Source organism: Akebia trifoliata, chromosome 9, assembly GCF_017979445.1.
Source record: "Akebia trifoliata isolate Shusen 1 chromosome 9, ASM1797944v1, whole genome shotgun sequence".
Lineage (NCBI taxonomy): Eukaryota > Viridiplantae > Streptophyta > Magnoliopsida > Ranunculales > Lardizabalaceae > Akebia > Akebia trifoliata.
The window spans coordinates 17,367,711-17,381,705 of record NC_141383.1 but is presented as its reverse complement, the minus strand read 5'-3'; the positions used below and the strand labels follow the sequence as shown (position 1 = coordinate 17,381,705).

At 33.5% G+C, this 13,995-nt stretch overlaps 1 protein-coding gene across 1 annotated transcript; it reads left to right on the top strand.

Annotated features, from left to right (window-relative positions):
- The first annotated feature begins 3,574 nt into the window (after positions 1–3,574).
- On the top strand, positions 3,575–13,931 carry LOC147394451 (elongator complex protein). The gene is made up of 9 exons (XM_086453220.1): positions 3,575–3,796; positions 3,879–3,968; positions 4,060–4,202; positions 4,312–4,358; positions 10,665–10,734; positions 11,096–11,322; positions 11,452–11,541; positions 11,657–11,732; positions 13,140–13,931. Exons 1-9 carry the CDS (start codon positions 3,630–3,632, stop codon positions 13,334–13,336), a joined length of 1,107 nt encoding a protein of 368 aa, XP_086309346.1. The 5' UTR covers positions 3,575–3,629; the 3' UTR covers positions 13,337–13,931.
- The last annotated feature ends 64 nt before the right edge of the window (positions 13,932–13,995 follow it).

Below are 13,995 nucleotides of genomic sequence, written 5' to 3'. Positions count from 1 at the left end.
CCATTTTCATCATCAATAAATTAAGAAAAAAAAATCCTTAAAAATGACTTCTTCCTTTTAAATCCTTTTTGAAAACTCGTCCAAGGATTGTTTAGAGAAAGAAAAGTTAAATGGATTATTAAGAAAAAAAATCCCTTCAGTAAGGTTCTTTAAGTAATTTTCCCTTAATTTTATGCCAAACGAGTAAAATTTGTCAACAAATAGAGTTGAAGATCAAAACTTGGATAACATAACAAAATTGAATGTATCTTATAGCTGTTAATCATATTTCATGTAAAAGCATCAAACTGATTCATGAGACAAGTTTCAGTTCAATTGCAATTGACCTATTTATTGAAACCTTATAAAGCTTCGTAAACAATCATAAACCTTTTATATATATAGACCTTAGACATTAGAAATATATTTAGATTTGTTTTAACACAAAATGATGGTAAAATAGTCAATTTTCGACTGTAAAAGGTCTAATAATTTCTATTTACTGTTTGAATAGAAAAAATGAAACCAGATGTCATCGACCAAATATTTGTTTATAGCCTTAATACTTGAACTGGTCTTGAGAGGCTTGTTTGTAGCTTTCCATTCCTTTAAATGGTTATTGCTTGATCGGTTGCCAATGATGTATGGTCTTGAAGATAAGATTGTAAACATTATCTTTTCTAAAAGCATGAAATCCAAGCGTTATTGATGGAAAAAGGCTTTACTTCTTCTTTGAAGAAAGGATTGCATGTTTGCTCTTCTCTTGAGGTTTATAATATATTTCATCTTTAATGGGTTTGTGGACTCGATTAGATGGTAAAAACCAAAATTGATTTTCCTAGCACTGATACTTGGATTAAAACCAACTTGCTCACCAGGGGCAAAGCCAGGATTTACTTAGTTGGGGGCAAACTACTTACTTTTTTAGTTAAAATTTGAAGAAAAAGGCTCCTTCCCCCCCCCCCCCCCCCCCCCCCCCATATTAGGGGTGTCGTGTCAATAGGTACCCATTAAACTGGAATCAAAATTGAAAACTCCGAGCTCGATTGCCTTTTTATTGGAACTGATTAGAGTTGGATCAAATATGAAACAAAATCGATAGGAACCAAATTACGCATTGAAACAAAAAATGGGCCATCTCTTGTAAAAGTTTATTACTTGTAAAGAAGATGAAATATAATTTTTGAAAAAAAATCATTAACTCATATATTTAGTGGAACAAAATAAAAATTGCATCGATATTTATTTAGCAAAAAATAAAAATAAAATTGCATTGATACTTTGTAGAAAATATATTAATTTCTTGAAAAGAAAAAAATATAATTATGATTTGAAATATTTGTTTTCTATTCGATTCTTGAGAATTGAAAACTGACGGAGAATCGTGCTTCTTGATAGTTATGATTTTAGTTCCACTTATTTTAGAATTGAAACTAGAACCGACAATAATAATAAAATAATGGTTATGGTTTTAAGTACTTACATTGCGAATTGAACCATCGATACCCCTACCAAATATATATAAGTACTAAAGTTTGCATGTACCTATGACATGAGCATTCTCTTTGTGGTTAAGTGGGTAAAAAAAATGAAAAATAATAGGATATCACTGAAAAAGGGTAATGAAGATAGATAATAAACTTGGAGGAATATTCTTAGAAAGAGAGGTAAAAAAGACAAAGATAAAGTTGAAAAGACATTCTTGAAAAAGATAAGAAAAATGAAAAACAATTAAATCAAAAGGAATTCTCGAGCTTCGTAAGAAGATTTAATCTCAAACCCTATTTATGTGAATGATTAAGGAGTGGGATCCACCATTATTATAAGATACCATAATTGGCCATGTGATCATTTCTCATTTTTAAGGTCATGTTTGGTAATTTTCTTTTGAAAGTAGATTTTTAAGTTGAAAGAGTAAAAAATATTGTAAAATCATGATTGATTAAAATATTAAAAAATTAATTTAAAAAAAAAAGTAGATTATCAAAAATAAACCCTTAAAGTAGAAGTCACAATTGAGTGACTTCTACTTTTTAACTTCTGTGGGAAGTAATTTTTCCCATTCCAGCACCACGTAAAAGGTGTGATCGAAACCCATGGAGTTAAAAAATAAAAATACTCAATTTATAAGAGACGTTCACATACTTAATGAGATGAGTTTGACTAACCTTACTAACTTAGTAGCATCCAAACATGATCAAATGCGACTAGGTTGTAGAGTGGACAATTATATGAATTTTCGAAAACAAAAATACAAAAAACTTGTTATTTTTCATCGTTTTATTTTTATTTTAAATTTTAAATTTTAAATTCGAGAGTTTTATGGACGTTCTATAGCCATCCATTTTCAAAACCTTGGATCAAGCCAAAAAAAATTGTTCTTTTGATTTTTGGATGAGTTTTTCCATGAAATCTAAAGGACGATGATGTTGGATTGCCAATGTGCTAATCCATTTGAGCTTGAGGACCGTTAATAAGACTTAAAATCTTACTAAATTAGTAAGAAAAATATTTTTCTATTGAGATGCATCCATGTCATGTCACTAGCCTATCCAACTCTTTATTGTTATTCTGTAAAATGATTTTGAAATGTCATCAAATGTTCAATACCCATCTTCACATCTTCCTATCGAAAAACGAACTTAATCAATTAAGTGCTTTTATAGTTACTACTACCAAATGAATTTATGTTATTGAAAAGCACTATTACAAAAGTCATTATCAATTAGTTGTTTTTATAAAAGTAATTGAAAAATTACAAAAGTAATACCAAACACAACCTTAAACTCTTGAGTCAATTCTTTTATTTTAAAGAGTTCGACGGGTAGCTTGCTTTAAAATTTTGGTTGAACCCTATTCCCAAAACAACGAGTGGCATTTTATATTTATTTCACATCCCTATTCTTTCACTTATTTCTGGGATACCTCCTTAGTGACGCCATGTGTAATCAGAGTTCAACCGAAATTTTGTGGGTTTGGCCCTTTTAGAATTTTTTCGGATCCAAGAAGATTTCTGTTAGATGATAAACATGACTTGATTAAGAGTCCAGAGTGTTTTAAACTCCAACTATTTTATATGAACGGGACACTTAATGAGTATCTTAAATGTAGAGAATTGTTATTGTCACACCATATTTACTTAATATAAATCACCAAAGATGGGGTGAATTCCAAGTTTCGTGTAATGTTCATTTTAATTCTCAAAACATGCACTCATCCATTTTTATAAGCTATAAATTTGTGAGTTTGTCATTTTTAATATCTGCAAATTCATAGATATACCAAGAAATCATTGATTATACAAGTGACGAATTCACCAGAAATGAATGTTTTTGGATTTAAACTGAACAATGTACCAAAAATGAAGTTTAGACATAAATTGTGCACGTTTTGGGAAAAATCACCCAAAGAATTGCAGCCAGTTGATGTGCCAATGGTAGCTCTCTAGTTGTATCCTTCGATTGATTTTGGAATCGGTTTGAACGAGTTCTGAAGGATTTGGCTCGTTCAAGTCGGATAAAATCTTCCGAGTCAGTTCAACACCGATCCGATCCTAAAAACCGGGTTCTTAGTCCCAGTAACTCCCTCATGTTAGCGCCCAAACTAGGGTTTTTGTGTGGAGGGGGTTTAAGCTCTTCGATACTTAAAAAATGGCGGAATGGATTTGCAGAGCTTTACGAGATGGAGCTCTGGATGGAGAACACGCACCAGCTTTGACCATTAAGGATTTCATACACAGTGCTTTCGGATTCGATACTTTTACTCACGTACTCTCGTCTCTCTCGTCCAACATCGTTTCGGGAAAATCTCAAGCTCGGTTAGTTCAATTCTAACCCCAAAAAATCAAACTTTCATTCGAATTTGTTAGACCTAATTTGTATTCTGGTTAATCTCTGTAGTGCCCTAGTTCTCGTCGCTTTCAGTAAGAGTCCGTCGTACTATTTCGATTTTCTAAAAAGTAAAATCGATGTTGCCGCATCGTATAAATGGTGAGAATAATTCAGATTTTACAGTTATTTAATGGGTTTTTGAACATTATTGTTGAATTGTTTCATATGTGAATTTGAACTCAAAGTGCAGGATTGGGATTTTGGATTGTTATTCGGATCCTCTTGGTTGGAAATATAGGGTAACTGAGTTCTCGCCGAAAGCTACTGAGATTCTTTGTAAGGATGTGAGGGATCTAGAGAAATTGTTCTCTTCAATTATTGAGATTGGAAAAGGTGCAATTTTTTGGGTGTGATTATTGTTCTTATATTGTGTTGGCGATGGTTTGGATTTTGGGTTCGTTTTGTTAATTTTAAGACTCTTTATGTTTGTTTGGTGTTGCAGGAATGGTGGGTGGGTCCAAAGTTCACTTCTCGGTTGCCATTGACTCGGTACTATTTCTCTAAGAACTTATTATTAGAGATTTTTAATAAAAATTGAAATAACATTGGCAAAGGCTAACTTGGGGTTGTCCCTGAATACTAGTTTTGATGTGTGACTCGGCTAAAACTAGACATGAGATGGGTGTTGAGGCCTAATACAAAATCTTAAAATGAGGCTTTTTTTTAATTTTTATTATATTAATATTAATAATGATTAATTATTTAAATAATAAACAATATTTAAAATTTATTTTTCTTATTTTTTGAGATGCAAAATTACTAAGTAAGCTTTTATATTCAAGTTTTGCTAATATATCTTTTTCAATAGATAATATTAAAATGAACAAATTTTGTTTAAGCTCATTTTGAGATTGGATTAATTTATCTATTTTTTTAAAAAAATTTTGGAGCAAGACCCTCAGAAACAAGAATACTAAAGAAATACTTTCGAATGTAGCATCAACAAAGAGAAGAATAGTGTACACTTGAAAAATGTAATATTAGTATAAACAAAGTATTTGAAAAAAGTGAGACTATAACATAGATAACCCTTTTGGGTATGAGAGTAACCAAGATGTACACATTTCAAATTCTTGGGATCTAACTTGTCACAATTAGGATCCAAGTGATAAATAAAACAGATACACCCATAAACACGAAGAGGAAGATGAAAAATATGATGATCAAGAAATGAGATTTGATGTGGAGAAGTACCATCAATGACAACAATAGTTATACGGTTGATGAGATGATAAGTAATAAGCACAACCTCACTCCAATAATATTTGGGAATCTTCATCTGAAACATTAAGGCACAAACAACCTCAAGAAGGTGATGGTTTTTACGTTCAACTACCCCTTTTTGTGGAGGGGTATGAATACAAAATGATTGATGGATTATACTGTGAAACTGCAAATAAATAGTATGACGACCAATAAAAAATTATTTTGCATTATCATAACATAAAATGCATAAAGAAGTACCAAATTGGGTTCAAATTTTCACCTGAAAACTTTGAAATATATTAAACAACTTAGAATGGTCCTTCATTAAAAATAATCAAGTCATCCTGGAATAGTCATCCACAAAAATAAGAAAATAATTAAAACCTAAATAAGTAGTGTGGGAAGGACGACCTCATATATTAGAATGCACCAAACTAAAAGGATTGGATTCTTTACAACTTACACCAAGTGGAAAGGACACTCGATGATGTTTGCTAAACTGACACACTTCACAATTAAGTGTGAAGTCTTTATTTGAAGTAGGAAATAGACTCGATATATATATATATATATATATATATATATATATGCCTCTCTTCCTCTCATTTTTCTGTACGATTTGGAATACTCGAACTTTTGATTCTTTTATTTTTTATTTTTTTGGTTGTCTTATCCCGTACCTTTCAGGCTTACCTGCTATAATTAGAATATAATTATTCTACAATAACTTAGGGGTCAAGAAGCCAAAATAAGTGATTTTTAGCCCTTATAAAAAGAAAATGAATTCTTGAACCTCTTTAACGCTCATGTCGCATCAGGGTACTACAGAAGAAAAAATTGCAAAATCTGATTCAATTTATCGTAATCGATTAGTTAACATGTTGGTTAATCGTATTCTGAAACACGAAAAAAAATCAGGTAATCAAAAAAGAAAGAAGATGAGTTCTTTTATCACTTAGGAGGCGTGCGAGATGAAAGTCTCATGCATGATTTTGAATGAGAAAGAAGTGAGGAATCCTCTTTTTGACTTTCACTCTTCCACTCCAATTGTTGCTTTTCTTTCTGTTACTTCGAAAGTAACTGCTTCAGCTTCAAGCACTCGAATTTTCGATATCCAAAATTCAAAAGAAATTAGAGACTTTTGTAAATTTGTTTATTCCATTCCTCTTTTTTCAATAAATAAGGAAAATCAACCAATAGTCCTAATAAAACTAAAATACCTAATTTTCGTAACTTTCTCTTTCCTAAATTTTTAACCTTAATAAATTTAATTAAAACACATCCTAAAGTTATCAAGTTGCCCCTAAATATTATATTGAGATCATGGGTCAATAAAACATGAAAATAAGTAAAAAAACATAAAAATAAAGTACTAAAACAACTCAAAACTAAAAAAAAAAAAAAAACAACTAATATAAAATAATCTCGGTGATAAATCTAGACCTAATGAAGTAAAAACCTAAATAATTACAAATTTTTTGTCGAAACCCTTGACTGGTGACTTGATCTGTGTTATGCATTAACAATCCAATTTCTTTGTAAGTTGACTCACAAAAATAATACTTAATGAAAATTTAGGAACATAAAATATTGAGGACAAAGAAAGACAAATATTGGGTTGTGAAGTTCCTAAGCCAACAACTTTTAAAAAGAACCTATAAACTAATTTAACGTTTTGACAAGAAAATGGAGAAAGAGATGATAACAGGTGAGAATTACTTGACATGATTTGATGCATCAAAATCAATGATCTAAGGGCTCGTAAATGGTAATAAACAAGTGGATACCTTACTTGTCTGGGTTAAAGTAGTAGTAGTTGATGAGTTGGAGACTAGTTTGTCATACTTCTCGAGAAAGGATAATGGATTCTTTCTCTATTCTTTGATTAGATGAAATGGTAGGCTACACAACATCCTAACTTGAAGATAATGATGTTTGGGGGATAATTGGTCTCCTATGAAGATCCTAACAAAAGTCAATAGTGTGCTCATCCTTACCACAATGGGTACACTTTTGGGTTCCATGACCTTCCTTTGAACTTCTACTACCACCTCTACCTTCATGACAACCACCACATCTCCCACGACTACCTTTGTGACCATGACCACCACGATTTCCAAGAGTAGTTAAAGCAAAGTGGTCACTATCTGATAGAGTGACTCTCTTTAGCCTAAAGAAAACATCTGTCAAGGAAGGAAGATCAAGACTTATTAAAATCTGAGATTTGATTGCATCGTACTATGATCGGAGAGATGAAAGAAGATGAATAACATCAATATCCTCTCTTTGCTTCTGCATTTAAAGGATATTATTGAACATAGGTTGATATTAATTCAGTTTTTCACGCATATGCACCAATGAAGCGAAGGTCTGATCCAAATTTTTATTATCCTGAAGTAAGGAGAAATATTGTTGAGTAATCTCATAAATTCGGGTTATATTATTGGATCCTGAATACATGTGCCTCACTTGTTCCCAAATCTTCTTCGCAGTATCTAAAAAGATAAAGTTAACATTGATTTGCGGCTCCATATTATTTCACAACCAAGTAACAATCTAAGCATTTTCCTATTCCCATACCTCAATGGCCTTTTCATCAAGAGAATCAAATTTTGTTTTGGTTAGATGAGATTTCTTACTCTTGGCCTTCAAAAATATCTCCACGACTTTCGACCATTGTATGTAGTTACTTCCATTTAAATGAATAAAATTTTTTTGAGTTCCAATGAAATCAATAGATATACCCAAGATAGTCTTCTACTCAATGAAACTACTGATTGCCCAAGAATCAATAAAATTGCTCTACAATTTTCGTAAACGATTTTTATGAGTGAAAAATCTCCTTTGCACGAATTCCTTATAGTCAAGATTTGTGAAAGACCTCCAAAAATATGGAGAAATATATCCCAGTAAAGTCGTAGGGTTCTAAAACCCCTCCAAATAAAATCACAGGGCTCCAAAACTCTTTCCAGATAAAATTGTAGATTTCCAATGCCTATGAAGATGAAATCGCAGGCTATCTTGAAGGCCGGAAACACCTTTTGAAACCTGACCACCACACCACAACCAACCACTAATAACTGATGAAATTCCCTTGATTTATGATCACATTAGGGATAGTTGCCAACCACAAAGATAAAATCTTCCAAACAAATGATTTTAACCACCACGAGGATAATAAGTACATAGATCATAAATTGGGAAAAAAAATATTGATCCAAGTTGCATTTTCTCTCATTCTTTTATTTATTTTTTTCTTCTCTCATGTTTGCTCAAACTTGTATAAATTAGGCTTTTGATGTTTTTAAACATTAAATTATGGAATGTGGTATTATTGGTTTAAGGTATATAGAAAGTTTTATTGTTTCCAGGCTTTTTGGTTCTATTTAAGTTATAATGCTACAGTTCGTGACATTAGAATCATAAATTGTCCCCTTTGCAACCTTAAATTTGATGATTCAGTTTCGATTAGGTGAACAACATTATAAGAAGATTTCATGAAGAACGTCTGTTTTAAGCAATGCTACCCACTGAAAACTAAAGTTTGAAAACAGTAGGTTTGAAAGATGGTGGAGGCTAAATAACAGTGTGTTTGAAAAGCAGAGACTGTCTTTAAAAGAACACACAATAAAAGATGAACACTACCTATCTAATGCATTGGCCATTCAAAAATAGATGATTTCATGCCGCTACTCTACTTAATCTATTGTGAATATATTACTATCCTTCCAATGAATGAACAAGGAGTAAATAATTTAAGAAACTCACCAAAGGTAAAATAAGGAATCCACCAAATATAATAAGTTTGAGTTCTCAAATTGACAACTTAGTCAATCCACGAGCTCCAATCTCAATTTTAAATCCTTCGACTTTAGAAAAAATCACGAGTCCTTTGGAACCCACAAACTCCACATGCTTCTCTTGAATCCATGAGATTCGCAACCACAAGTTCAAGATGTTGTTTTTGGGAGAGAAAAGTTTCCTCTAAAGAACAAAAGGCGTTGTTTGTTTCAGTGTGTTTTGGTTACAGAGTTACACATAAAAAACTGTGAAAGGGCTAAAAGACTAAAATACCTCTGATAAAAACACACAGAGGGAGTTTTTTTAATCTCAAAACCATATATCTTGACCATCAGATTTAATGTATCCGAAAGGCTGTTAAACATTGTCATTGAAATGTTGTCACCTGACACACACACACACACACACATATATGGGAAGTGTTTGGAGGCCCTAAAGAGAGCCAAATATTGTGCTAAACATTTTTCAAAATAGGGGTTAGAAGCTTCGTAGAGATCATCCCCAGCAAAAATCAGCTCATTCCGAAACTTCTAAGCCTAGTTTACAAGTTGAAAAATCGTGGACAGTCCGATTTTTGTAAACCAGTTTTGATGGGATTAGAAGTTAGTTTCGGAATGGGCTGATTTTTGGTGAGGATGATCTCCTCACAAAAAATCAGCCCATTCTTAAACTTCTAACCCATACATTTAAAAAATGTTTGGCTCTCTTTAGGGCCTCCGAACGCCACCCTATATATATACTGCCCTAAGCAACTATTTTAGGAAAAACAATCACCCCATCACTTTAATGCTTAGTGCCTTAGTAAGCTGTTTTTTTTTGTGGGTGGGTGGGGTGGGAAGCTCTATCAATTGGATACCTCAGCAGAGAGGAGTATGGGATGGGTATACAACTAAATTAGTTTTGGACCCCCCCTTTTTGACATTTCTTACTTTTATCTACTAGCGTCACTGCGGCTTTCCTTTACGTTGCCTACTGATACTACGCGCTAACTAAGCTAATAGATAAGATAGATAAACTAGCGCATCTTCATCTCTCTTAGTTAAGATAACACATGAAACTATAAAAAAGAGGGGGTTCAGTTTGCTCATTCAATTGGATAGGAACATAAACTGATCTCCAACCCCTTTTATCACGGCCTGGTGTCCAACACAATATGTATATGTTGAGCTATGTAACAAGGGCATGAACGCATGTATCATGTCCAATATAGGTACTAGGTATCTGACACTGTGCCTTTGGGAATCCTCAAATACCAACATGCTCTTACATATGTATTATAATAGATTAATGCTGGAGTGACTTCAGTCACGGGATATCTTGACGTGGTGGGGTGTGCATGCCCGTAGATGTGTGTTCTGCGAGATACGAGTAAAACGCATCTACGGACATGCGCGCACCACCATGTCAAGGTGTCCCCCGCTGAGGTCACTCCAGCACGACTCATTATAATATGATACTTAGCTATATTTAACTCATAAATAAATGGAGTAAAACAAAAAATTTCTAGGCACCATTTAGATCTAAACATGTTTGTGTTTAACCACTTAATAAAAACTAGCGTATGAAGGGTGGATTACGCCAACCCTCTTGGAGAAGTCATTATAAGAAAGGGAGACACTACCTTGCATGTTAGGATGTGTCAGGTCGTCAATATTTGTCTGACACAACTTCCAAGAGGTGCTATGTCTTTGTTACATGTATTTTGAACATTTATACCAGTAGCATATTTGCCCAGGGTTCATATCTTTTTTCCCCCTAGTAATAAGCATGTTTACATTCTTTCTCCAGGTAAGTGCAATGTTAAGGCGCTCTTCTTTGTCTTCGGTCGCCGCTCTTATAAGTAACCTTCGCAGCCATGGTATGTCTCTTGATTCATTTGCCAGGTTACAACTTCAATGTAATAATATTTCACCCTTCTTTCTTTCTGACTCACTTCATCACCAGCTCTTGCCAATGCATGACTTGATGGTTATGTTGACCGTCCAATTATCATCTGATCTTTTGTACCTTCTGCTATTGTTTCTGTTGCAAAATTTTTGCAAATGGCCAGACAGTCTCCACAATGATATACTACACATTTGTGGCCTTCATCGTATTAGTAGATCAGTTCTTCATAATTCCAAAATCTTTTACATTGATAGATTACTTAAAGATGCATGGGGATTGTCATGAGAGGCCTTAAAGACATTGCATGCTCTAAATATGTGTTTTGGTTGCAGATCAAGTTTCATGTGTCTTTGGGTTGATACATTCGAACCTTCATGAAGCCAAGGACACTGCAGTTCTCGAATACATGTCTTCTATGGTTGCTAGCGTAGAGCCAATGACACAGTCCACAGATGGACAAAGAACCAATTCAAAGAACCCATTCTGTCTTGAACAGAATTCCAAAAACGGGAAGTTTTATGTGCGAATCAAGCGTCGAAATGGAAGAGTTAAAGTGATGGTGAGGTCTCTCGTATATCTTATCTCATGTATCTTTGATATTGGACTAATTTGTAGCAAGTGACCCAATATACATTTTTATTCTGGATGGTCAAGTGATTAATATTTTATTTTTTGAACTTTTACGTAGTGTGAAGAGTATCAAGTGGATCAAGCAGGCATTAAATTTATTGATGTTTCTTCTGGAAATGGAATGGTCAACCAAAACCTTCTCCCAAAGGTCAGTTCCATTAGCTTTACATTTGATAAAATTGACTCAATTTAGAGTGCAATCTCTCTCTCATAAACTTGAGTTTGACATGATTTCACCATGGCATGGGTTTTGTCCGCCACAGGTGCAGTTCAATCTCCAGCTATCAGAGAAAGAATTGGATGATAGGAAAAATGTTGTACTTCCATTTGAGCACCAAGGTATTGCTGTACCTCCCAAACTTGGGTTATTGAAAATACTGTTTAAAGAATGTTTGTCGTGCGCAGTATACTCACATCCGCATAATATTATACTAATACTTGAAATGGATAATTCATAAACATTTTACCTCTGGAGTCTGTATGATTGGGAAATGGTTTTCCAGAAAATGAATTCCCGCCCAAATCAATCCCCCCCTTCAGAAAATAATTGTTCCACCTAATGTTATTCTCTCGCAACTAACTCCACACCCAAATCTAAAAACCAACTCTTTTTTTTATATATTTTCCTTGGTGCAATCAAATAGTGGAATTCTTTTTCCCAAGGAATTCAAATTCCCATCACCGAATTCCCAAGGAATTTATATTCCCTTGAAAACAAATTTCCTGCAATAGTATATACCGAGTTTGCCTGTGCCTACAGGATGGTCATATTCTTTCGGGGTTAAGGGGTATTAAAAAAACTTTGGGATGGAAGGGGTAAAAGAGCAAAGATAATAAAGTTAGAGGGACATTATTGAAAAAGGGGAGGAGGGTAAAAACAATAAAGTTTAAGAGGGATTAAGGGGTCATAAGATGAAAAATAATAAAATGGGTTAAAGGAGTAAAAGAGATGAGAAAATGGGTTGGGATGAGCCCTGCAGTTGTGTTTTATTATATAGATATTCCATTTCCTCCTGTAATATTTGTTAGTTTTTAAACTCAAAACCTTTTTTTCCTGTTGTTTGTTAAATAAAACTTATTCATATTTAATAATAAATTTTAGTTAAAAAAATATTCCAATTTCACCGTTTGTATGATGCTAATACTAAAAATGAACTTCTCACTTTAGAAAACTGAAAATAAAAGCATGGTGTCAACTTACTAGATGGGATACCCAATCCATATCGGCATTCTGGATTTTGGGAAATGAAGAGTAATATCCCTCTCATCTTTTTATTTTTATTTTTTATAATTAAGAATCATATCCCATTTCTTGTGATAATAGTGTTCATATCTGCATCCATATGTGGGCATTTTAATTTGTAACAATAAACCTTCACTCAAAATTTCAGTTGCTGATTATGGTTTATGGTTTTCCACTACATTAATCAGTCTTTTTCTAAAAGGTACACCTTGTAACATTATGTGGAAATGAGTTATTTTTGCACAAAATCCTATAACTGAAATTTGAACCATGGCTCAAATGATAGATCTTGTAAAATGTCTGCAAATAGAATTGAAATTTGGAAGAGATCCTTGAACAACTCTTAATAGCACTTAAAAAATAGATGTCAGAGTGAGTTCTGCTTCCTACTGGTAAAAAGCCACAAAAGTTAGCAATGCCTAGTCTATGATTTTTCTTACTTATGTTGTGCTTAAAAATTGGTTTTCTTTGCAGGAAAATTTTCTAACACATTCTCATTTCAGGAAATGGTAAAGCAGTACAGATTTATGATGGTCGACAATCTCTCTCTGTGGGCCAAAATGATTTGACATCTGTTTCAACAACTGAGCAATTACGTACAGAGACTGATCAAGGCAAGGGTGAGATACACTACTTTCGTGATTCAGATGATGAGATGCCCGATTCTGATGAAGACCCAGATGACGATTTGGATATATGATTTTCTTCAAATTCTTGGAGGTTTTTAAAAGCGTATGGGTTATGTAAATTTAAGCTTTCATGTTGGTTCTCGGTCTTCATTTAACTTGAAGATTGGAGAGTCGACAGATGGTGGTCATGCAGTTTTTTGAGTCCTAGGATCGAAGGGGACATGATTCATAGGATAGAGCATCTATTGCCATACCAACTTTTACTAAGAGCACCCTGAAATGTGTGCTAATTCTTTGGTGATTTCATATGAGTTGGAGTGCTCTTAGCAAAAGTTGGTGTGGCAATAGAATCTCTCTAAATTAGGCAGTCCTTCCCATGGGAGAACCCAAGCAAGCTAGTTGGATATTGATTCGGATGTTGGGATGGCCACAAAGCTAATCTGTAGCAACTTTTATGAACTTGGGTTAACATTGGAGGAGAAGTTCAACTATTTTTCATATGGGACTTGAGACATCCATCACCAAAAAGCAATTATGCACAAATGAAGATGCAGGTCTGCTGTTCAACTTAGTTCTTTAGATGGGATTGATTGATTGTTGTTTCCATAACCCATTGTGTTCAATCAATTTGTCAAAAACAATTATATTAATTCAAGTGTTCATATCTGTCATGGCCTCATGCATCCCTTTCGTGCTAACATCACAGTGATTGTTGTGCAATAACCACCTG

Excerpts from the sequence above, each read along its gene's own strand:
- LOC147394451 (XM_086453220.1), top strand. The coding sequence starts at position 3,630 with ATGGCGGAATGGATTTGCAGAGCTTTACGAGATGGAGCTCTGGATGGA. Across the intron at positions 4,203-4,311 it reads AATTATTGAGATTGGAAAAG|GAATGGTGGGTGGGTCCAAA; the intron begins GTGCAATTTTTT and ends TTGGTGTTGCAG. Across the intron at positions 4,359-10,664 it reads TCTCGGTTGCCATTGACTCG|GTAAGTGCAATGTTAAGGCG; the intron begins GTACTATTTCTC and ends TTCTTTCTCCAG.